General features: G+C 32.9%; 1 protein-coding gene across 3 annotated transcripts in view; it reads right to left on the bottom strand.

Moving 5' to 3' along the window:
- TAF2 (TATA-box binding protein associated factor 2) overlaps window positions 1-23,758 on the bottom strand; it is an 83,431-nt gene that overhangs the window by 6,481 nt on the left and 53,192 nt on the right. For 2 of the 3 annotated variants that reach the window (XM_012753794.3, XM_076005055.1), the window contains 6 exons: window positions 21,365-21,434; window positions 18,936-19,045; window positions 9,129-9,358; window positions 7,692-7,847; window positions 7,090-7,195; window positions 4,427-4,549 (listed from right to left, as the gene is read on the bottom strand). In XM_012753794.3, coding sequence (XP_012609248.1) covers window positions 4,427-4,549; window positions 7,090-7,195; window positions 7,692-7,847; window positions 9,129-9,358; window positions 18,936-19,045; window positions 21,365-21,434 — 795 coding nt within the window. The remainder of the gene's footprint in view (window positions 1-4,426; window positions 4,550-7,089; window positions 7,196-7,691; window positions 7,848-9,128; window positions 9,359-18,935; window positions 19,046-21,364; window positions 21,435-23,758) is intronic. The other variant, XM_012753795.2, reaches the window with a different exon arrangement.

Genomic DNA, 23,758 nt, shown 5'->3' with positions numbered 1-23,758 from the left:
TTCTAGAAACTCATCTTTAATTAAGTGCTAGAAACGTAATTAAATTTCTAGAAACTAATATGCTCATGCATATGTGCAAAGACACATACAAATATATTAATTAGAAGTATTTGTAACAGCATAACATCAAATCTAATGTTACCCTATCACCACCAACAACCTTTAGCTCTTAAGTTTTCATTTATTATTGACAATATATGTTTTTAGTTGTTTATTCTCTATTTTTCCTAAATAATTTTTTACCAGGTCAAACCTAAGGTGATAAGAAAGTGCAATTTCCTTCCCAAGTGGAATTATATTAAGATCAGATTTGGGAAATGCATGAATGTACTTATTACACTGCAGCATAATGAGGTTACCTATAGAATTGCTATCGAGAAAATGCATATATTTCCATCCCCTTGACACATACACTACACACATAATTTCACTTATCATTTCAGGGTTTTACAAGATGCCTGGGAACTTGAGGTCCACCCATGGGTAAGCACCACTCATTTTTAAGCTAATGAAAGCTGTTTTAGTGACCTGAAATAAGTCTCTATTCTAGAGATAGCAGATATCATCAGAAAAAGGAGATACATATAATTCATAATGCCATAATTTTCTTATTTCATGTTATATATAAAGAACAAAATAGATGTTCAGAATTTTGTTGTTCCAGCCAATGTGAAATCTTTCCTGGAGACCACATAAAAGGCACTCACGGATAAGGGTTAGTTGCAGTCAATTTAACAAATGTAAAACAAACAGAAAGAGGTACTTAATATAAACAAAATGTGGAAATTTTTCAGTCCATTTGCTAAAAGTACTGATAAAAAACTGTGACTAGCCTAATTCTATTAAATTCATTCACATTAGGTATATATTTAAATTTAACACAAAACCTGAAGTTTCTATTAGGAAAGGTATTAAGTCTGTTCTTTGGATTCTTTAGATCACTACAAAAAATAAAATATAGAATTATATCACTATAATTTAAGGATTAAAAATCAAATCTGTTTCTCATATTAGAATTTCAAAAGAAAAACTTCTAGGGCAAGACCTCAGTGTTTCTTTTTAAAATTATATTTTAATTAAAAAAATTTCATGTACTAGAATTATGATTTTCTGACTTATGCAAAATGGTATTGCATAATACAACAGCCCTAGCCAGGCAGCTACAGGAACTCTTCTTCTTTACCTACCCCCCCCCTCCCCCCGCAAAAAAAAAAAACCACTGGGGAATTCCCTCTGCTCCTTGTTCTGAACATTCCCCCTCCTCTACTCCAGCACTCAACCCTTGCAGCAACCAGGGAGACAGCCCCAAGTCACCCTAGGCCTTTGCAGTAGGGGACAAGGAGTTGCTGTAACGGGAAGGGAAAAGAAATAGTACAGTAATGGAGGAAAATACTCTTGCCACTTCTTTTTTATCCAATGGCTTATCTACCACCTACATATTAAATATGTAGTGGTAAAATATTCTTTAAAATATTCTCTACAATATTCTTCTCACTATTGTATGCTAGGAAAGGAAAAATTGGGGTGGGAGAAAAGGTTACAAAGTAAAACATGATCTACTTTCTATTTAACAGTTTCCATCTCTTCTATACTTAGCCCCCATTCTTTCTCTAACCCTCCTACGTGATGTCTTCAACGCATTCTATACATTCAAGCTCTCAATTATCATCTGGCACACTGGCTCTAAGGTAGCCATCTAAGACTTCATCTCACTTTGTGAATTAAAAAAAAAAAAAGCAGGGCCTCAAATTCAAAAGCCTTGGAAATAAGACAAATGAGTAAGCAGAATGCTTACTGGGTGTAGCATAAGGGATTGAAAAATTGGAAAGAACATACTCTATCTAAGAGGGCCACTCGGTTAAATCTTTTTCAAGAAAAGCTGGAAATCCAGATTTTTAAAGATTTTTTAAAGCATAATCTCTTCATTTTTAGTCAACTAGTTAAAAAAAACTTTTGTTAAGGTTTATACAAACTGTCTCGGCTGGATGAGCTGAATATGGACCAAAAAAACCCACAACAAACCCCAAATAAAAAACACGTATTTGTGATCTTTAATCTAGAATTCCCAGAGACTGAAAAGAAGTCACACCTTTCCTTATCACTGATGTGTCCTATCTTCCTCCTGAACCCCCAACTCTCAACCCAGGCCAAGGTAACTACCACAGTAGATCTCCAGCTCCTGCTGAGAGGCAGGAAGAAAGGGAATTTCTTTTTTACTACCAACTTTACCTGACTTTACTTAGGTTAGGTAAAGCTGTGCTTCTGACATCCCAAAAGATGGAACTATGAATGCCCCTTCTCACAGAAACAATGTTGCATACAATGGCTAGGTTTGATATTTCTATTCCTTATGTATGGTATAAATTTAAAAGGCTTTTGTTGGGCTAGTTTGGAAAAGTTACTTAAATATAACAATGTTGCATTTAAAATTCCAAGATAAATTCATGTACAAATAAACCTTTGATACACTATCACTGGTAAATAAATGCTTTCTAAATTGTAATAATATTGCTGTTGAATTTTAAGACTTACTCAGTAGCCTGAGGGTACTGAATAGCAAAAACAGGTTTAAAAGGAAATTATACAGGCACATTAAAGAACATAATTGAAGCTAAGTTTAATAGATCAGTCCACCTAACTGGTATATACTTTGTCTTGTGACAAAAAAAGATCCTACACTGATAGCAGCCAAAGCTAAAATGTTAATGCTTTCCTATTCCCTAACACTAGCCCTATCTCTCTCCTTCATCTTCCCATATGATGCCATGAGAACAAGACTGTAAAGAGAGATTCCCCAAAAGTGAAAATGTATTTTTAAAAGCAATATGGAACAAAGGCACATTTGTGGGCACAAAAAGTTAAGATTTGCTTCTACACAGGTTAGTTAATATACCAAATGTATTCAGATTCCTTTTGGAACAGGAATTGATCACTCTTGGAAATTGAGAAAAAAAATTTTTTAAAGGCAAGGCAGGCAGGCAGGCAGAAGCATCACTCTCAAACTAAATCAAGAAGGCTAAAACTCTCTAAGCTTTATAATCTTAAAAAAATGTAGAAAATTCATGTCTAATAACATTTTATTGAGTATAATGATAACAAGACAAAATTATACCAAAAACAAAACCAAGAGAATATAAGATTGGCAAAAGCCAAGAAATGTCAAAATTCACTCAAGAAATTAAGTGCTAAAGTATCCAGCTGATTTCCTTTGGAAACAGATTTTGTTTAATCTATTACAATAAATGCATACAGAACACAAAGAATTATATGCAATCAACAGTTTGAGGTCTCAACATCAAAATATTTTGAGGTGTTTCTTTTGTTTGAAGTCTCCTATTACTCACAGTTAATCCCTAAGCTCCTAAAATCAATAAATAGTACTCCTTTTTAAAAACAATAGATAAAAACATGGTTTATATAAGCAAAATCCATCAACTGGAACATAACTAGAAGTTCATAGATTTTAAAGTCTGACTAATGACTTTTGGAAAAATTATTCTTTAAAAATGACTTTGTTTACGTATCTTGTTTTTCACTCTCTGTTCCTTCAAAAGTTGAGGACTGAATATTTTTGTCATGGTAGTTCATCAGCATTGAAATGTTTACTCTTTTTTTGGATTATAATCTTTTCTTTGTAAGCAACAGAAGAACAGAATAAGCAGAAGAAAATGTAAAATAGTACAATAGGTACAAACACATCTGTACTGAATTAGCTTTCATAAACTTAAACCCAGTTAGTATGAAATGATATAAAAAACAGAACATGGTAAAGTTTTCTAGGTATAGCATCAAGTTATGATGGAGGTAGAGGGGATAAGTGGTTGATTTTTGTATTTTATAAAGGTATAAAGGTACAGATAAGATGGTTTCTATTGAAGATATCATTTGTTACATAATATTCTTAGAAAAAGGAAAGAGCAAAATGTTAATATAATGGGTATCTTTAAAGAATATCATGAGTGATAATTTTTTCTCATCTTTTCTTGTTATTCCCAAGTTTTCTATAATAGAAGTACGTTACTTTTAAAAAAGAAAAAAGTCTACTTTAAAACAGTCTTTAAAGTTAGATAATATAAAGTCAATGTATTATAAGAAAAGCAAGAACTAAAATCTATACTTTTAAAGTTTTTTTAAATTGATAAAGATAACTATAAAGTTTATAGATCTGTTCTTTTTCTTTTATAGATTTTTCTAAATTTTATTATTTATTTATTTAACTTACTTTACTTTCATATTTACTTAGAGACAAGGTCTCACACTGTCCCCTAAGCTGGAGTGCAGTGGCACAATCATAGCTCACTATAACTGGGCTCAAGTGATCCCCCTACCTTAGCCTCCTGAGTAGCTAGGACTACAGGTATGTGTCACCATGCCTGGCTTAAAAAACTGTTCTTGAGGAGAAAAAAAAATAATTAATTAATCTTACCTGTTGCCTTCCGTGCAAGCTCCATACTCCACTGGGGTTTTGTGGTGGGTGTGTTGTCACAGCCTGATGAATGCTGGGGTATTAAAGCCGACCGGGAGCTAGCTGGCCGAAATTTAGAGAGCCCTAAAATACCAAACAAGAGAAAAAAGAGGGATTCATTTCTTTCTTTTCCAAAAGAAGAAGAAAAACTTGACAGTTTTTATAAGTTAGCCTTAAAAACAGATGCAATTCAAGCACAGAAAAATTCTTAAAAGATTATTATTTTAAAACTACTAAAAATCCCATTTAATACTTTGTCATGCCTTGATGTTGAGTCAACTGTTCTGTCTGAACTGCCAATCAGTGTCTTAGAGATAATAATGTAAATTGTATATGGGACAATTACCAAAATACTGCTTTATGTCAGTTATTAGATTGGTTCATTACAATGGTAACAGAAGGTCTAAATGTAAAAAGAAAAAATACTTTGTCATGGTTCCTGTAAGCTTAAGTCTGAGAACAAATATGCATTTGAGAGAGACAATAAGCTTGAATGAATTACTGAATATATAAATTAAACCCTATATTCTGGAACAGGAACTTTTACATATTTTTATTATTTATGTGGAATTTTGCACTTAGTAAAGTTTGCCCTGCTCCCCTCCAAATTTGCTAATAATTTCCATTATAAAATTTACTAAACAAATAGATCAAACTAATTTAGAGAGTACAGAAGACATTTAAAACAGGAAATGGTTTGTGTATAATGTGAACATAACTGTAGTAGGAATCCAGAGATCCAGATTTTGATGACAAACTTATTTACAAATTAGAAATACATTCTGGTCAAGATACTCTATCTCTTTGTGTCTTAATTCCTTCACTTGTCACATGGAAAAGTCCTAAGATTTGGGTCTGTCCCTTGGTTGGCCATTACTTGGGTATATCGTCTAGGGCAAGTCACTAAGTATCTCTCTGCTCATTTACTTAAATGGACAGAATAAGTAATTGTTACGATCGCTTAAATTATAAAAGCCAAAGAATTCATGACCTATCAGTTTTCAAATATATGCAGACTCATATTCTACCTGCAGCCAGTTCTCAAATTCTATTTACATCATCTTATACTACTGGAGAGTGAAAAAATAATTTATGTGTCATAAATAAAACAAAATGTCAAATAAATAAAAAGCCAACAAATGTCAGTAAGAAGGTCTTAGCACAACTGTAAAATGATAAAAACAAAAAAGAAAAAACCTCACTCAAATGTATAGATCATATAAAAGACAACCACCATGGTCTATGAATAGGATTTTCAAATAATAAGTACCCAGAAAGGGGGGGAGGGGGGAGTCATGCCCATAATGGAAGAAATGTATTAAGAAGTAAACCTGAGTTGTTATTTTATAGTTATTCTGTAAATTTTAAATTATTAAACTGATGGCAATAAAACAATGCTGTGAGAGATATGAAAAATGATCTCAACTACAAATAAATGAATTATAATTTATACATCAATATCAATTTTAGAAACACAATGCTGAGTGAAAAATGCAAGTCACATTTTACTATTTTCATAAAAATTCAAAAATCAAGCACAAGTGAACATATAGGATCACGCATCTATGTGGTACACTATAAAGAAAAGTAACAGAATGAAACTAAGAAAAAGAAAAAATGAAAATCCAAGACAGTAGTTATTTGTAGTGCAAAGGAAGGAGAACAGGGCTAAGGAAGAAGCACATAGGGAATATCTGTGATGATATATAATGTACACGTTAAGTTGGGTGGCAAGGTCATAGAGATTAGTTTTATTACTATATTTCATGACTTACATGTAAGTTACATCAAAGGCTTTGTTCTTTAAAAATTAAAAAATGCTTATGATATAAACTAGTATAATCTCTTCAAAAAGCATTATGGCAATATGTATCAAGAGCTATGAAAATCTCTCAAAGATAATTATCTCACAATATAGCTAAACGCTAATCTTTTCACTAATAATACATTTTGAAAAATTTATCCAAACAACATAATTTGACAAAAAAAGGAACAAAAGGTTGTATGAAGATATTCAGTGCAGAATTATCTATAACTAAAAATTAGAAACAATATAAATGCTTATCAATAGGGTAATGATAAGGTAAATTATAGTACATCAACTCTATAGTGCCTTATATAGTATTTTCAAAAGAAAATATGATGCTTTTTGAGAGACACATGCAAAATTCTATGACAATATTATATGGCATAGGCAGACAAAAGGAAAAGGTAGTGCTACGAGCAGCATTAACATCAGTAAAACATAATGTTTAATGTAATTATGGTTACATTATTAAAAAGAAATCAGACCTAATATTTTATTTTGAAGTTAAATCTACTACATATACACAAAAAAGAAATTAAAGCCATTAGAAGAAATATGACAAGTGGCTTTTATAAAAACAAATTCATAAGTATGCCAAATATTTTTAAAGGACCAAAATAAAACAGAAAATTTTTAAAATAGCTTCTTTAAAATTTATTATTTTACCAATATGTTATAATGTGATACAATCTAATATTTTATACTGGCCGATTTTAAGCTTTATAATTGTTCATCTGAAAATAATACAACACAGATTAGCATACTGATATCAATAACTCTCTCCATCTCCCCAAAGACTGCAGAACACTAATCTTACCTGGAGTTGATGGCCTTTCAAGCATGTTCAAATGATGGGAAATGAAGGCCTGGCTGTCATGAACAGTATCCATATCAATCTCCTCCTCATCTTGAGAATTTGAAAACTAAAACACAAACATACATATACACACACAAAACAAAGGAATAAAAGAGCCATTACATCACTTAACGTTTGGATCTTAGCTCTTAGGAAAAGTAGCTGAGAGGTCACAGAATATACCCCCATAAAATCTTAAAAGGAAAAGTAGTCTCTTTTCCTCAAAAGGTATTAAGAGAGAGAAAAGATTATGTGGTCCAGCCTCCAAAAGAAGCTGATTAGAAATTACTGGAAATGTAACAGCAACTAAAATCTACTCCTATGTTGTGGGAAAAAGTTGTGTGCCTCAGTGTTATGTGCACACATAGTTCCTTCCCCAAACAGAGAAGAAGTATGTGATGATAAAAGTTAAATAATTGGATGGAATGGACATTTGAATTCTTCTGTGATTCAGTCTGTCCCATGTATTCCTACTAAGGAAAAACCATTTCAAGTATTCAAAAAGATTTACAAGAAGGTGAATATCCTACACTGTTAATACAGGTTTAACCTGTATTTCTTACTCTGATTTTGAGTTTGACTTTACTGCTATCCTCATTCTTCTCCAGTATTTGACCAGGTTCTAGTGGGGACCCCAGTGGTGTATCAGACTTCCTCTTCACTCCCTGCTGATGAGCTGATATATTACATGATGCTTCCTTGGCAAGGTGATCATCTTCCTGCGGCAATATTCAAGATCAAAATTAGATTTCTGAAGACAGTAGCTCATATTATAGCTGAAAACTAATAGCTGTAGCAACCATGCAGATTAGAGCATGCCCAGTGGCTAACAGTTATTAGCAATGGGCTTAAAATAAATTTAAATTTAACCTTTTCCTATCAGCTAGTATTTTTTTTGTGGGGGAGGTATTTAAATGAACTTTAGAGCTTTCCCCCAAAGAATATGTCCTTTGGTGCCATTTTTTCCTCTTACCCTGAAGTATGCATCAATTAACCTATATGGGCAAGAATTATAAACATATTCATTTTCACAGGTTTCTAAATACTTAGATCTGAAAGAGCTCTTTAACAAGACTCCTTTTTCTATGAAAGCATTTGTCTTCTTTAAATTTACACAAATAAATACAATTATATTTCCGAAAATTTAGGTGAATAAGTAAATTTCAAATGACTAATATTAACTAGCACAGAGAGAATCTGAACGTGTTAAACTATCAAAACACCAGTAGGGAATTGCCAGGCAAGTAATCTGGTCTAAATATTGGTGAAAAATGAAGCTTGAAGTTTTGGAGACATTTTGTCATCATAAGAAAATCATTTCAAAAAACTTTCTTTGAATTATAGTAAAATGATTAACATGTATCCTAAAAGTCTTTCTATAAAAAGTCTGGTAATTTTATAATGCATAGGTAGAAATAAAAGCTTTTCTAATGGCAAACAAACACATATAAATTTTAAAAATGAAATGCATAGTCTCCTCCCAAATCAGCATATTATTCAGTAACCTGATCATTCATTCATTCATTCAATTTTTATGTATTTATTTCATTCAACAAGCATTTTCCAGGCACTTATCATATGTTTAGAAATATGCTAGGTATTACACAGAGTAACAATTTAAAAAGACAGCGCCCCTATGTTCACACAGCTTGCCATTAACACGTATGGACAAGATAGGTTAGTATGGAATACGTTAAATATTCAGTTTTATTTTCTACTCAGAGAAGAAATTCTATGCTCAAGTACAAAAAATCTTATGCCATCACAAAAAGAGTAAATGGACTGGTAGCACATTATTTATTATGTACAGTTATGCAGTTGTTATATAGCATTATATAAATTGTGAAGTGCTAAACAAATGTCAGCCAGCAAGTTTTGAAATGGCACAAGAAACTGTGTTAGTGGCTATAAAATTCACCAGTTCATAGGAAACAACTCTCCTCTTTAGATGGCTCTATACAATAAAATTACACATCTTCTGTAATACATGTGATTCTTACAGGGTTCTGAAATCCAATTAGCTGCACATGACTGCTTGGAGTATTCACAGCTTCTTGGTTGCCTGCTACAGCCTCTGGAATTATGGTAGGATTCAAGACAGCTTTTTTCTCCTTTAGATTAAGAACCAACCCAAGCTCTGGCAAGGGTAAACACGAAGGTCTACTAAGGCCAAAAAGCGTGAAGTACAAGTCCACAGCACCACACCGTAACCTCCAGTCATGTGAAGTACCTAAGAAGAAAATAATAAAGAAATAAAAGTCAACATGCACATTTATCCATAGATTATTAAGTGTTCCAGAACCTGTACACAGGGAATTTCATAACTGAAAAAAATTTTATCGCAAGTTTCTTCTTACAAAATAAATACCAGATATCAACTAAAATTCTAATATTACAAAATAGTATTTTTTTCTGGCCTTAAATCTTCCTTTTAATTCTTTCTCCTCAGTAATTATTCCACATTCATTCATTCATTCTCTGTTCATCTTGTCTGATTTTCTGCATTAACAGCCTGTTAGTAAGACAGCACTCCATGAGCCTTCACATACCCTATCACTGAAACAAATTCTCCTATCTCTAGGACTTATTACTTTCAGATTTTAAATATGGTAAAAAACCATACAACTACTTGGCATAACATAATTCTAAATTTGGACTTATTGCAGAGAAGGAAAATATTTTGGTAAAAATTCTTAGATTTGTGTTATTATACTAGGTATTTATTTAAAATAAAATAATAGAAACAAGCAAATTACAGGGATGGCAACAGGTAGTAAGCAAGTACTTGATCGGAACACGACTGCCTGGATAGAAATTCAGTTTAAACTAGTTGACAGACTATAGGCAAATTCTTTCAATTTCTCAGAGTTTCCACTTATTCATCTCCAAAATAAAGAGTTTTGGTCTCAAATCATACCTTACCCCATAGCAATGACAGACCAGAGCACACTGATATCAGGGTTCTTTCTCACTTTCCTTTTCTCCCCAGTACAGCACTCCAGGTAGGCATTGCTATCAAATAAAACTGACTGAAAAAAGGAAATTTATTATCTAGGGTTAGATAATCTCTATGGTTCCTAGTCAGAATTTTAAATGATCTGGAAAATTTAAACAACTGAACAGAAGGAATGTGGACATTGCTCTTAATAAGAAAAATAAACTCCATAAATACCTAATTTTGACTAACAACTATGGTTTCAAAAGAATATAATATTTAAAAAGGAAAAACAAAAAGAAAAAAACTTTTGGACATCATAAATATTAAACTTAGTGGTTTTCAACACAAATTATTAGAATAATAAATTATAATCTAATAGTGATTCTGGTACAATTTATTCTAACAGATAAGTATTAATTATATGCAAAGGAAATCTATAATGGGAGAAATTATAAATTTACTGGGTACTAGATAGTACACTGTGCCAAGCACTTTGTATGCTACATTGCTGGGAAACAGCTTTCATGATCCCTATTTTGAGACATTTTCAGTTTTGCTACTGTGCGACATGCAACATTATTAAAGGCAAGAGGAAGTGGCAAGAGCTCCTGATATGGATTAGGTTTTTACATCATAAAAACTACATAGAAACTAGAAATGGAAAAAATAGTGAAAGCAAATATGTTACACTGAAAACCCTTTTTCCTTCTCTGGAATATGCATATGTGAACACTTCAATGGCCTGACATATTTTTTGTAGCCATTCATTATTCTCCTCCTCAAAGCATTTTACACATGTAAATGTTCCACAAAGGGCAGGTTATCAGATTCCAGGGACTTTTATTAGCAAACACTGGAGGGGCTCAACCCTCTGAGGAAAGAGAAGAAATACTGCCAGAGGTGAGCAATAAAGAGTCTTTGGTAAGAGCAGCTGGTCCTGTATATATCTATCTGTGCATAAAGCAAGAAAATAAGTGAATCTTAGGCCTTTTATCAGTAAGAAAAACTAGAATGGTTTAGGGTACATTTATTTACTGTATGAAAGAAAACTAAACCCTGAAAACCACTATCACATAATAACGTGTGCTGCAAATAATCATCCTGAACCTTTACATGCTGTAGATGATACTGAAATGAGTCATGCAGGGAGTGTATATTCAGGGCAACTTCAAACTATGCTCCTGGGTTGTAATCCTCCAGGTTGGCCAAAATAAATTCTCCATTTATATTAAAAAAAAAAGAAGAAAAGAAAAGAAAAGAAAGGAAGGAAGGAGTCAGGCAATTGTGAATTCCTTAAAGTTTTTTTTAATATTATTTTCATTTTACAAGACAAATGGAAAATATGTGTTTTGATGAGCTAGGGCTTTTGCTTTTTAAAGCCAGCTTAAGAATGATTAGGCAGCACAGGAAAGGCTGCTAAATGCATTGAACCCATGGAATATGATTTTTGTTATGTTTTATTTCTGTGTAAGGTTTTTGGTTTTGGTAGACCTCCAATTTGGATGGAGGAATGAACACCATTGTTTTGTTCCCAAGGGAAGTTCTTAATAGTGTTTTTCCCCCCCTCTAAAAATGAACTTACATATTGAAATTGGGGGTTATGAGGAAGCTAAAAAAAATGAATAGCAGTAATTCTGTTGAAGTTACAAAAAGGAAAAAAGTCAGAGATGAAAAATCAAAACTTCATTGTATTTCAAAATCATGGAATAAAATCTTAAGATGGTTGTCATGTTATACTGTAAATAAGTTGAGAGATACAGCAGGGAAAAAACACTTCTGCTTAATTACCCTTAATTACCAGCTATCTCTGTGACCTTGGGCAAGTCAGCTGCCTAAGCCATAACTCTTAGATGATCTGAGCAGTTCACTTAAATAATCTTTAAGATCCTCTCAGGTCTAAAATTCTATGATTTCAAATCAATCAATTCCATTCGAGAGAGGCCCTGAAATAGCTCCTGATTTCTGTTATGGCATTTTGAAGACCCTTTTTAATCTTCTAGCTGCTCACCCCCCATCACTTGTGGCAAGGAATGGTCACATATATAACAAAATGATGTCACTATTCTCTTCTCTCAAGTTAAATGCTGTTGACCTGTCTTTATTTGTAGTCATACGTTCAGACCAACCCTGCTTAACTGAATCAGAGCAACACTCAAGAATTAGAAAACTCAGTATTGATGTTTTCTACTCAAATCAAAAAGTGCCTTACTTAAGCAAACCCCCTCAAAATAGCAAATCTGATCCTACAAAAAAAATCATCTCTTCATTTTCTGAGGCAATTGCTATTAAAATTGATCAAGTCAAAAAGCTGCTAAGAAAGTTCACTTTGAAAGCCACTGTTTCAGGACATTTCTGAATAAACCTAGCACTCCTTATTGACAACTGAAGCTTAGAAATTTGTACAGAGCTGAGCCAAATAAATACGATTACCATTGGGTATTATTGTCCTGATCTTTATGTCCATTATACACTAAACTAACACAGCAAATTCATTTCTATTTATATGTGTGTATGTGTACACATATATAATTTCCTACACAGATGAATCAATGTTTTCATCTTCTTCCACCATTTCTATTCCTATGAAGGAAGAAACCTTCTAATAATTAGTATCAAAACTGTTTATATCTTCTTTTTCTTTTTTTGTGACAGAGTCTCACTCTGTTGCCCAAGCTAGAGTACCGTGGTGTCAGTCCAGCTCACAGCAACCTCAAACTCCTGGGCTCAAGCAATCCTCCTGCCTCAGCCTCCACAGTAGCTGGGATTACAGGCATGTGCCACCATGCCTGGCTACTTTTTTCTATATATTTTTAGTTGGCCAATTAATTTCTTTCTATTTTTAGTAAAGACAGGGTCTTGCTCTTGCTCAGGCTGGTTTCAAATCCTGACTTTGAGGAATCCACCTTCCTCAGCCTCCCAGAGTGTGTTTATATTTTCTTAAGCTGAAACCTGATATATCCTATCAAACTGAATTAGAAGTTGTCCCTCATTCTACCCTCTGGAGTGTAGCTATAAATTTCCAAACACTAAAATTTACTATGTAAATAAACAGCTTTCAATGCCCTGAACAATTACATAAATGTTTTTATATCATTCTTATAGCAATGTACAAAACATTGAAGAGTAACTTGGGAGCAACAACTAAAATTTCCTTTGTAATGATATACAGTCAAGATACCATCCTCAGTGAAGCCCTATATCTTCAAAAATAAAGAAATTTCTTAACCAGGCAAGACCAGAGAAAGTAATTTTGTCTTAAATAAAAAGCACCAATACAAATCTTCAATTCTTAGGTTTTTGTTTTTTAATGTATTTTTAAAATTACTGTCATGTTGGCCTCTACTTAAGTATCTGACTTAATACTATAAAGGGTAGTAATACTATAAAATATTCTGAATTTTGGAATATTTTCCTTTGGAAAAGGAAAATCATTTCTTTAAATATGGGAAAATGCTACCTCATGGCTAAAAGAAGAGAGCCAGTCACCTATTCCTCAATGCCCACAATATAAAACAAACTCCTGAGGCCCTTCACATATGGATACTAATCTAAATGTAAACACTCTTTCAGAACTTGAGGCTTTTAAATATAACTGTCCTACCTAAAAAGTCTTTATCTGACTGGCAAACTGCTTTCCACTCCTCAAGAGCTAGCTCAAATGCTACCTCTCCATGTCTAGCATTCCGGACAGGGTTCATGCTCCTTTCTTTGGATTTTCTGAGTAGTTTGTTCTCTTTATTTTAGCAACTACATCTTCATATTATAATTTAACTGTTCCTACATTTCTTTTTCCATTACACTAAGTTAACACACATGAAACAGCAATATAGCAAACAGAAGGTGTTCAAGAAATGACTAGTGAATAAACTAATGTGTGACATCTTTTAAAAGGATTGCCCCTGGACAATGTGATATTTTCAATTAAAAATAAACCTATTCCTGTAATCCCAGCACTTTGGAAGACCGAGATAGGAGAATCATTTGAGCCAAGAATTCAAGACTGCCTGGGCAATATAGCAAGACCCCATCTCCACAAAAATAAAATAAATTAGCCAGGCAATGTGGTACATGCTTATAGTCCTAGTTACTTGGGAGGCTAAAGTGGGAAGATCACTTGAGCCCAGGAGTTCAAGGAGCAGTGAGCTATGATCATACCACTGCACTCCAGCGGGTGACAGAGCAAGACCCCACTCTAAAAAAAGAGAGTTTTTAAAATAAATAAATAAAATTTATTTAAGATTCTTAAGCAACTAGGGATAAAGACCATATAATGTAAAATATCCTTCTCCTTAAAAATGTTTACTATCTTTCTGTGGAGGATTATTAATTTAAAAGCTGTATAGGAACTAAGAAGAGCATTTTGGGGGCCAATTGAAGAAATCTAAATATGGGCTATGTACTGAGATGGGGTGGGATAATGATATTGTGGATATGTAGGAGAATTACCTTATTCTTCAGAGTATACACTGAAGTATTTTGTGACAAGGAGCATAATGTAATTTATTTTCAAATGATTCAGAAAAAATGAGGGTATGAATATACATACAAGAGAAGGAAAAGGAGATAAAGTAAATGTAGTAAAATTTTAATAATTGGTGAATCAACCTGAAAGTATATGGTTATTCATGGTATTATTCACTATATTTTCCTAAACCTTGAAATTTTTACAAACAAAATGTTGAAGATAGGCTGGGTGCGGTGGCTCATACCTATAATCCTAGCACTCTGGGAGGCCCAGGTGGGAGGACTGTTCAAGGTCAGGAGTTCGAAACCAGCCTGAGCGAGACCCCGTCTCTACTAAAAATAGAAAGAAATTAATTGGCCAACTAAAAATATAGAAAAAATTAGCCAGGCATGGTGGTGCATGCCTATAGTCCCAGCTACTCAGAAGGCTGAGGCAAAAGGATTGCTTGAGCCTAGGAGTTTAAGGTTGCTGTGAGCTGGGCTGATGCCATGGCACTCTAGCCTGGGCAACAGAGTGAGACTCTTGTCTAAAAAAAAAAAAAATGTTGAAGATAAAAAGTTATAAGAAAAATGAAACAGAATCAATTAAGATAACTGATATGTGTATGAGTGAGTGTGTATATATATATATATATATATATATATGAGCCTGTATTTGTGTATCTATTTTCAAAGCAACAACTGTTGAAAAGATACTAAAGTATATCCCAGAATTTAAAGCTAAGTGATACACCAACAAGTATGCAGAGACTAGGTAGCCCTGAGATCTCAAAGGTTTAAGTCTGAGAACCTTCCTTCTGCATATATATCCATTAAAGTGACTCAGTTACCAGAAATCCCTAGTTTCTGTACCTATCTCTCAGCTCCAAATCCCCCTTCAGTGTATTTCTAAAGTGAGCATTATTAGTATTCACTGAATTGTGTGTGTGTGTGTATACATGCTTGTTTTTTGAGACAGGGTCTCACTGTGTTGCAAAGGCTGTAGTGCAGTGGTGTCACCATCTCTCGCTGTAACCTGCCTCATTCTCCCATTTAGCTGGGACCACAGGTGTGTGCTACTATGCCCAGCTAATTAAAAAAAAAAATTTTTGGTAGAGATGGGGTCTTGCTAAGTTGCCCAGGCTGGTCTCAAACTCCTGAACTCAAGCAATTTTCCCACCTTGATATCCCAAAGTACTAGGATTAAGGCATGAGGCACCTGCCTAGCTGAATGGAATATGAATTTTTTAAAACCAAGAATGTCATTCCTTATTTCATCTATCTCACTCTCAAATTAATTTCAATTTTCTGAATCCTGTTTCTATGCACCCAAGCACAATTACTCTCTTACTGAAAAGTTTTTTAAATCAGTGGAGCAAACAAACTTTGATTCTTCAAAAGTATCTGGTCATCTCATAACATGATCCTTTTTAACTGCCATAATCTTTCCTATATATTTTAAATGGGTTCAATGAATTTATAACTATGCGAAGTCAACACACCTCAAATCCCCTTTGGAGTCAGACAGAAATAAATAAAAGACTATAATGAAATCTTTGTTATTTGTTCTCAATATGTAAATCAAGATAATGCTTATCTTAAGTAAGGAGATAACCCAGGAACCCCAAAGGAGTAAGGAGCAGGCAGAGTTCAGCAGGATTTGGGGACCTAGATGAAGTTCTAAGCTCCTTTTGCTATTAATGAATTCTCATTACCAATTCTTAAAACAATAGCCACTAGGAATATAGCAATGTGAAAAATTCTCATGATAAAATGCTATTTTAAAACCTTTATCTCAACTACAATTATGCACACAATATACACACATACACACACAATTATTTTTTCCTAGAGGCCAAATATAACCAAATCTTAATAGTGGTGCTATAACAGAATTATGTAATATTTTCCTATACTTTTTCATATAAATTCTATAACATGACTATATTACTTTTACCATTAAAAACATTTTTTAAAGTAAACAAAAAGGGCATTTCTTAGATCAGATTCATTCATATATCCCAAAGGTTCAGGCTTTGAAGGGAAATGACAATCCTCTGTAGTCCATCTTCCCTAATGTCCAATGTTCTACAAAAATTTTTTTGGAAAAAATCATCCCAATTATTCATGCCATTCCTGCTATTCATACTGCTCCTATTTATTTATAATTCTAAAAAACCAAGCGCTACATCATTTATGACTATGGCCTCATTGATCTCCTTGGTTTAGATTGCTGGTGCAGAGAATTCTACATCAAAGCACTAACTGTTCTACATCGCACACTATCAAAGTTAAATACTAAACATCAATCAGAGTTGGAATTTGTATAATCAAAACCTTTCAATGGGTTTCAAATATTTCACAGAAATGATCTCATTAATCTTGAACACATATTTATTTCGCCCAGACAAACCTTCCTTAGAAGGTAATAAAATAATTCTTAGTACTTCACTATGCTTTCCTCAAATATGGTATCCATCCTGGTCAAGAAATCATGTATTCTTGTTAAGGATATGTTCAACACCGTAGAGTGTGTGCCACATGTTAATTATTACACTATCTTTTACAAGTTTCTTAACTGTGTATTCATCCCCTAGACCTAAATAACAGAAATAATATCTTTCAAGGTAACCAAAGGTAGCAAAATATGAAACATTATGTAAATAGCAGCAATCATTCTTCTAGGAATTAGGGAAAACATTAGAAAAACAATTTAGCAATATCTTAGTTTAAACTGGTTTATGTGTTGTTTTCTGAAGACCTTGAGAATAAGAGCCATACTATTTTCTTTTTTTTTTTTGAGACAGAGTCTCACTTTGTTGCCCAGGCTAGAGTGAGTGCCATGGCATAAGCCAGGCTCACAGCAACCTCAAACTCCTGGGCTCAAGCAATCCTTCTGCCTCAGGCTCCTGAGTAGCTGGGACTACAGGCATGCACCACTATGCCCGGCTAATTTTTTCTATATATATTAGTTGGCCAATTAATTTCTTTCTATTTATAGTAGAGACAGGGTCTTGCTCTTGCTCAGGTTGGTTCTGAACTCCTGAGCTCAAACGATCCGCCCGCCTCGGCCTCCCAGAGAGCTAGGATTACAGGCGTGGGCCACCGCACCCGGCCCATACTATTTTCATTTTTATTATACTTTATCAAAATATCTACTATGATGCCTTTACTTGGGGGTACTGAACTATTATGAAACTGAAAAACAGAAGTTATATAACTGCTTAGCACCTCAATATTAGTCAACTAAATAATAAAATAAAAGAATTAGAACTTGATATTTAATTCTGAGTCAGTGAAGTAACCAATAATGAGATAGGCAGGACAAGTTATTTTCCAACATTCTAGAGAAAAGACAAAGTGATATACTCAAACCTTAAAAGTGTTTGAATGAATACCCACTGCTCTCCCACCATCCATCTGTAACAACTCCATTTATCTTTAAGCAAAATAAATTTCAGCCTAGTTTTTGATTGCATCTTTAAATGAAAACCAGTATTACAATTTCAACCTATCAGAAACATAAAGCAAATTTTCATTAAATATATATAACATATCCGATCATCCAATTAAATAAAAGTGGCAAAGAATGGAATGAATAACATAAAAGAGAATACAAAGAGCTCAAATATATGAGAAGCATAATGATAATATCATCACTATGCTGGTACAACTTTTCGAGCATATAGCATGAGCCACTTGAGCTTCACAAATACTAACTCATTTAATTATCAGTTTGTAGAAGTAGATATCATTATCACCTGCATTTTATAAATGAAAAAAGTTTAGACAAGTCACATAGTGAGTAAATAACTAAGCTAAGATTCAATCTTTAGCAAACTGGTTCCAGGGCTAGTGCTCCTAAGCACTGTCAACCTGCCTCTTGACTTCACTCATATAATATAAATTAAAACTATAATGAAATACCATGATCTCCAAGGTAGAGAACTGTAACAATATGTACTTTAAAAAAAATACAGGCTATATGTTATTCTACATGCACTGACTGCCCCTAGAAGGATACACAATAAATTGGTTACCTCTGGGAAAGGCCATTAAGTGGCTAGGGAAAAGAAGTCTGAAGATTTATTTTTCACTCCTTTGTGACTTTCTGAAATAAAAATAATAATACTTTGCAGGTTCCTGTTTATAGCCCTTCAACCATTTTATACTTTCACATAATTAATATTTTTGTTTACTCAACCACCCTGTGGTGCAAAGTGAGTATAGCCAGCCTTAACAAATGTTATCACAGCCACCATTGTGAAGGTGTGACATGCTACTTCAAAAAAAAAAAAAAAAAAAAAAAAAAGACAAGGCAAAACCTTTTAACTTTAGTTCTTAAATGCTACTGAATTGAAAACCTGTTATAAAATGGAAATACTCTAATAATACAAAAAATTTTTTTAAATCACTGCTCTCTCACCAGAATTCATAAGTTTCCAAAGCTGATCTACCAAGGCTTCGTTGCATAAGGGAGACTCCATGTTCTTAGTAAATGGTGGGTTCTTAGTCAACATGTTTAGAATCTTATGCCTGAAAGATTAAAAAAACAATTAAATTTTTGTTGACCCTTTGCTAACTGATGCTATGAGTAGGAGATACCATAAAATATTTAGAAATTATCTGTAATTCTTCCTTCCTATTTTATCATTTTCCTGCTTAGGTCTAGTTTTTATGCTTAGCTTAGCTTTATTTCAAAAGATCTATACTACATCCTAAATATTTACTACTTATTTTTTCACTAAAAAATTCTGGTGGATTTGTTTGTTCTAAAATCACTTACTTGAAATGAAATCTTCTAAAACCTGACTCAATCTTTCCCACCCTATTTTCTAAAATCAACAATCCACTCTGCTATCTTAAAATGGAACAACAACAAAAACAAACAAAAAAATCACACACAGGCCAAGAGGTCTACATTTGAGATAATAAAATGAATGTAAACTTCATTATTATAATATCTTTGAAAAGCATGGAAGCATACAGAAGCATTTTAAATATGGAGATTGCAAAAAGGCTTCTTCAAAATAAGTTGAGGTTGAAAAGCTTATTCCATAATAATGGAATAAGCTCCATATCAATTAAGAAAAGTATCCTTATAAAGGGTAACTGTTAAACTCTACTACAGGGAGTTGCTGTCTCTTATGAGAGGGTATCTGAATACATTATGGAGTCTTCTGAAAAATAGGGCAATGTGAGGAAACCAAAATCTGAAAAATAAAACATCTGATGCTATAAGTAGAAGATATCATAATAAAAGGATAGAGAAAGGAAAGAAGAAAGAGATAGCAGTACTCTAGCTTTAGTGAGGATAAAAAAGCCAGCTCTGGCCGGGCGCTGTGGCTCACGCCTGTAATCCTAGCTCTTGGGAGGCCGAGGCGGGCGGATTGCTCAAGGTCAGGAGTTCGAAACCAGCCTGAGCAAGAGTGAGACCCCGTCTCTACTATAAATAGAAAGAAATTAATTGGCCAACTGATATATATATAAAAAATTAGCCGGGCATGGTGGCGCATGCCTGTAGTCCCAGCTACCCGGGAGGCTGAGGCAGAAGGATCACTCGAGCCCAGGAGTTTGAGGTTGCTGTGAGCTAGGCTGACGACATGGCACTCACTCTAGCCTGGGCAACAAAGCGAGACTCTGTCTCAAAAAAAAAAAAAAAAAAAAAGCCAGCTCTGAGTTCAAAACTTAAGAGTAACTAGAATACTGGATATAGGTGAGGAAGAAAGAAACTGAGTTGTAACTCTTGTGGAGGTTAGCAAAACTTTAAAGAAAGTGAATTGGGGAAATTTTTATAATTAATTGTTGGTGGTAAGACATCAAATTGGATTTGAAATTGAGAAGGAGATGGGAGGAAAGTGGAATTGCTAGATTGTAGTGTAAATCATTTAACCCCTTTTGGCTGCAATCTGTAAATGTGAATTCTGTTAACATCCTTTAGTGCTTTGAAAATTAAGGCTGTGTGAAATAAGTTTAGGTGATAAAAGAAAGGCTTTTACAAGGAAATATACATAAATAACTACAGATTCAAAACAATACTAAAAAGAGATAAGAGAAGACAGAATCCTCTGCTTAATTTTTCAGAAGTTAAATATAAAAATTCACAATAAGCATATGCTTCAGACATCTGGAATAGACCTTAAGCAAACCTTGAGAAAGTACAGGTTCATGACATGTCCAAAACAGTAAAAACAACATATTTCTCTGAAAAATTGAGAATATTTTTTAAGTATAAACTATGTGTTACATGATATTAGGTTAAGCCCAAGAGGTTCTCTAATGCTAATATAAATGCACCACATCAATTAAGAAGAAAATATTCTAAAAATAATCATAAATAAAGCCTTAAATAGATTTCAGTTCAGATTGTAAATAACAGTGCTCTGAAACTAGAATGAACCTTAACAGTTCCAAAACAGTATTAAGAAAGATTTAGATTGTATAGTATGTAATTTATAAATATAGTTACTTCACATATTACAAAAATCATGATAATCTGCTAAAAATGGTCTTCAAAACACAGCTTTCAAATATATGGTCTTTTAAAACAGTGAAATCAATACAGAGGTTTTATCATCATCTACACTTATTACAAGGTTTTATAAGGTTTCATAAGGTTTTCTTTAATTTGCAATAGAAATCATACTTAAAACTACAGGGAATAAAACTTTATAAACAATATATTTTGAAAATTTCTTTCCAAAGGCAAATCAAATTAAAAAAAATAAAAAGGACATGAATAAATGTATAACCAATTCTCATATTTTCAAAAATCATAAATAGCTGTTCCATATATAATCTGAAATTATTCAATTCATATTAGAATTTACAAAATATTATAGTATATAAACTAACCTTACATAGGGTACAGGGTCACTCTGAATCATATTAAGTAGCCATTGCAGTTCTTCATAACTCCTGTCCACTGAAAATAACAAAATGTATTTGTTGTTAATTATAACAAATTAAATAACAAGTGACAAGCCAGGAGTTTACACTTAATATTTAGGACTCTGCCTTGGTTAGATTTTCAGAGCAAAGGCTGTAGGCAAGCTCTTATATTTTCTTACATAATTTCCCCGCCCCTGAAATCACCCTGACAGTTCTGAAACAACCATATAAAGCATAAAAATGGGAAGGAACCCAACTCTAAGAATAGGAGGAAACCCAATTCCTAGTAAAACCCAACCTCATAGCCTTGAATATTCCTCCTTCCAATTAATAAAACTTCCAAAGACCAAAAACCACTTCTTTCCAGTGCAATAGCTCTTTTCAAGCCTGCCCACTCTCTGCTCTTGAGAGCATACTTTCACTTCAATCTTTTAATTAAAAAGCTGCTTGCTTGGTTTATGTGGTACATCCTGAAATTCTTTTCCTGAAAATCAGCAAGAACTTTGGAAAACCTCCATTTAGAGGCCGTAAACAATAGCACCAAGTGCATACTCTTTACATCAATTAAATAGTTCAAACCAATGGCAAGTGCAACAAAAAGCAAATTATAATTTATTACAAGCCCAATATTAGAGATGAATAACTCTCAAACTAGACAAAACTTATTTAAATAAAATTGTGTTTCTAGATATTTAAATTATGGCACCCAATCAAACGTTTTTGCTCACGTGGCTTCTTCCATCTAAGATTAAAGAGTAGTCTTAACTTTTCAGTATAATATAAAAGGCAATTATAAAAATAGTAAAATAGTTTATATATATACATATATGAACATAATTGACATAAAATGACTAATTAGCTATTAATATTTTCATTCACCTTTCAACAAGGTTTACTTTTATGATTTGAAACGCTTTATCTTCAGAATTTTATTCCCAGTATTTTTCATTTCTTCCATTTTCTAATTTGAGCACTAATATTTAAATTTATAATTTAATTTTAAAAAGTCTGGATTCATAGCTCACATTTAAACACCACAAATTAAATTATACCTATCAATTTAGCATTCTATTGGAAATTATATATTAGTATTCTATTTTTTATTTCAGGTAGTATTCATGAAATTTTCTTCCTATCTATGAGACACTGAATATCATTCATATATCTTGAGAAAGAAGTTTGAGAGCACTGGCATATTTGGTATATCTCGAAACTTTGGATTTCACGAACTGGTAAAACTCCACAACAGAAATGGAGACTGACAAAGAATTACACTTTTTTTCCTGCCAAGAAATTCATTTAACACCAACAACTAAATCACTATTTTCACAATTATTTCTTTTAAGAAAGGATATTTTAACCTTCAATAAAAAAGAACAAATGATAGTCCTTTCTGAACTTAGGTCAACATGTAACATATACACATTATATTGTTATTACCCTTTCTTTATTTACTAACTGCAAAGAAGTATTTCTACTGAAATTTACAAAAAATTACCAAGATTTAGTATACTTTCCTCTACTTAACATTTTTAAATGAACCATTATCTACTAAAGAATTTCTCTCATCCCTTCCTCTCTTTTCCATAGTCAGACAAGAAGTTTAGCATGCTTTCACTTCTTTACTCTTGCCATATTTTAGTGCTATCATCTGGGATTTTAGATGTAAATCACATTTACATATTCCTTCAACTTGCATATTATTTTTTAAAAATTATTTTCGAAATGTGCATTAAATTTTACAACCAGTTTAACAAATGTTTAACTATTTTATAGGCCTAGTTACTTATCATTGTTCATTCCATACTTTCACCAATCTTTACTACATCCAAGTCAGTTGAAAATGATCACTGGGAGTTATGTTTTTAAGAATGTTACATAGGATATGTAGTTATAATTCCACGGCTATGTGAGCAACAACTTAGCAAGATAGAGAGTCTTGGATCATAATTTTCCCTCAACATTATATAGCCATTTATTTGTGCACTGTCTTTTGACTCTTCATGTTCTAAAGAATTCAGATGCCACACCATTCTTTTACCTTGTACAAGAGCCTGGTTCTGATATTCCTAGGAACTTACACATTTTTCCTTAACCTTAAAAATTAAAGTTTCATGAGAATCTACCTTAAGTCAGCTCTACTCATACTCTTTCAGTGTTTTCTATTATTTCTTGGATGACTGCTTTCTTCCACCTGCTTTGTTCTCCATGATTTTTTTTTAAACATTTTTAACTCTTTATCTTTCTCATCTAAATTTTTGAAAATGTTTTGGGTATGTATTTGTATGTGGGTTCTCTTACCCATTTTTTGGCCTTACTTATGTTTTTTCCAAATTCATGAAGCCTTGCTTAATTCCT

This window comes from Microcebus murinus, chromosome 7 (genome assembly GCF_040939455.1).
Source record: "Microcebus murinus isolate Inina chromosome 7, M.murinus_Inina_mat1.0, whole genome shotgun sequence".
NCBI classification, from domain to species: domain Eukaryota; kingdom Metazoa; phylum Chordata; class Mammalia; order Primates; family Cheirogaleidae; genus Microcebus; species Microcebus murinus.
The sequence above is the reverse complement of the archived record's forward strand: the minus strand, read 5'-3'. Positions and strand labels throughout refer to the sequence as shown.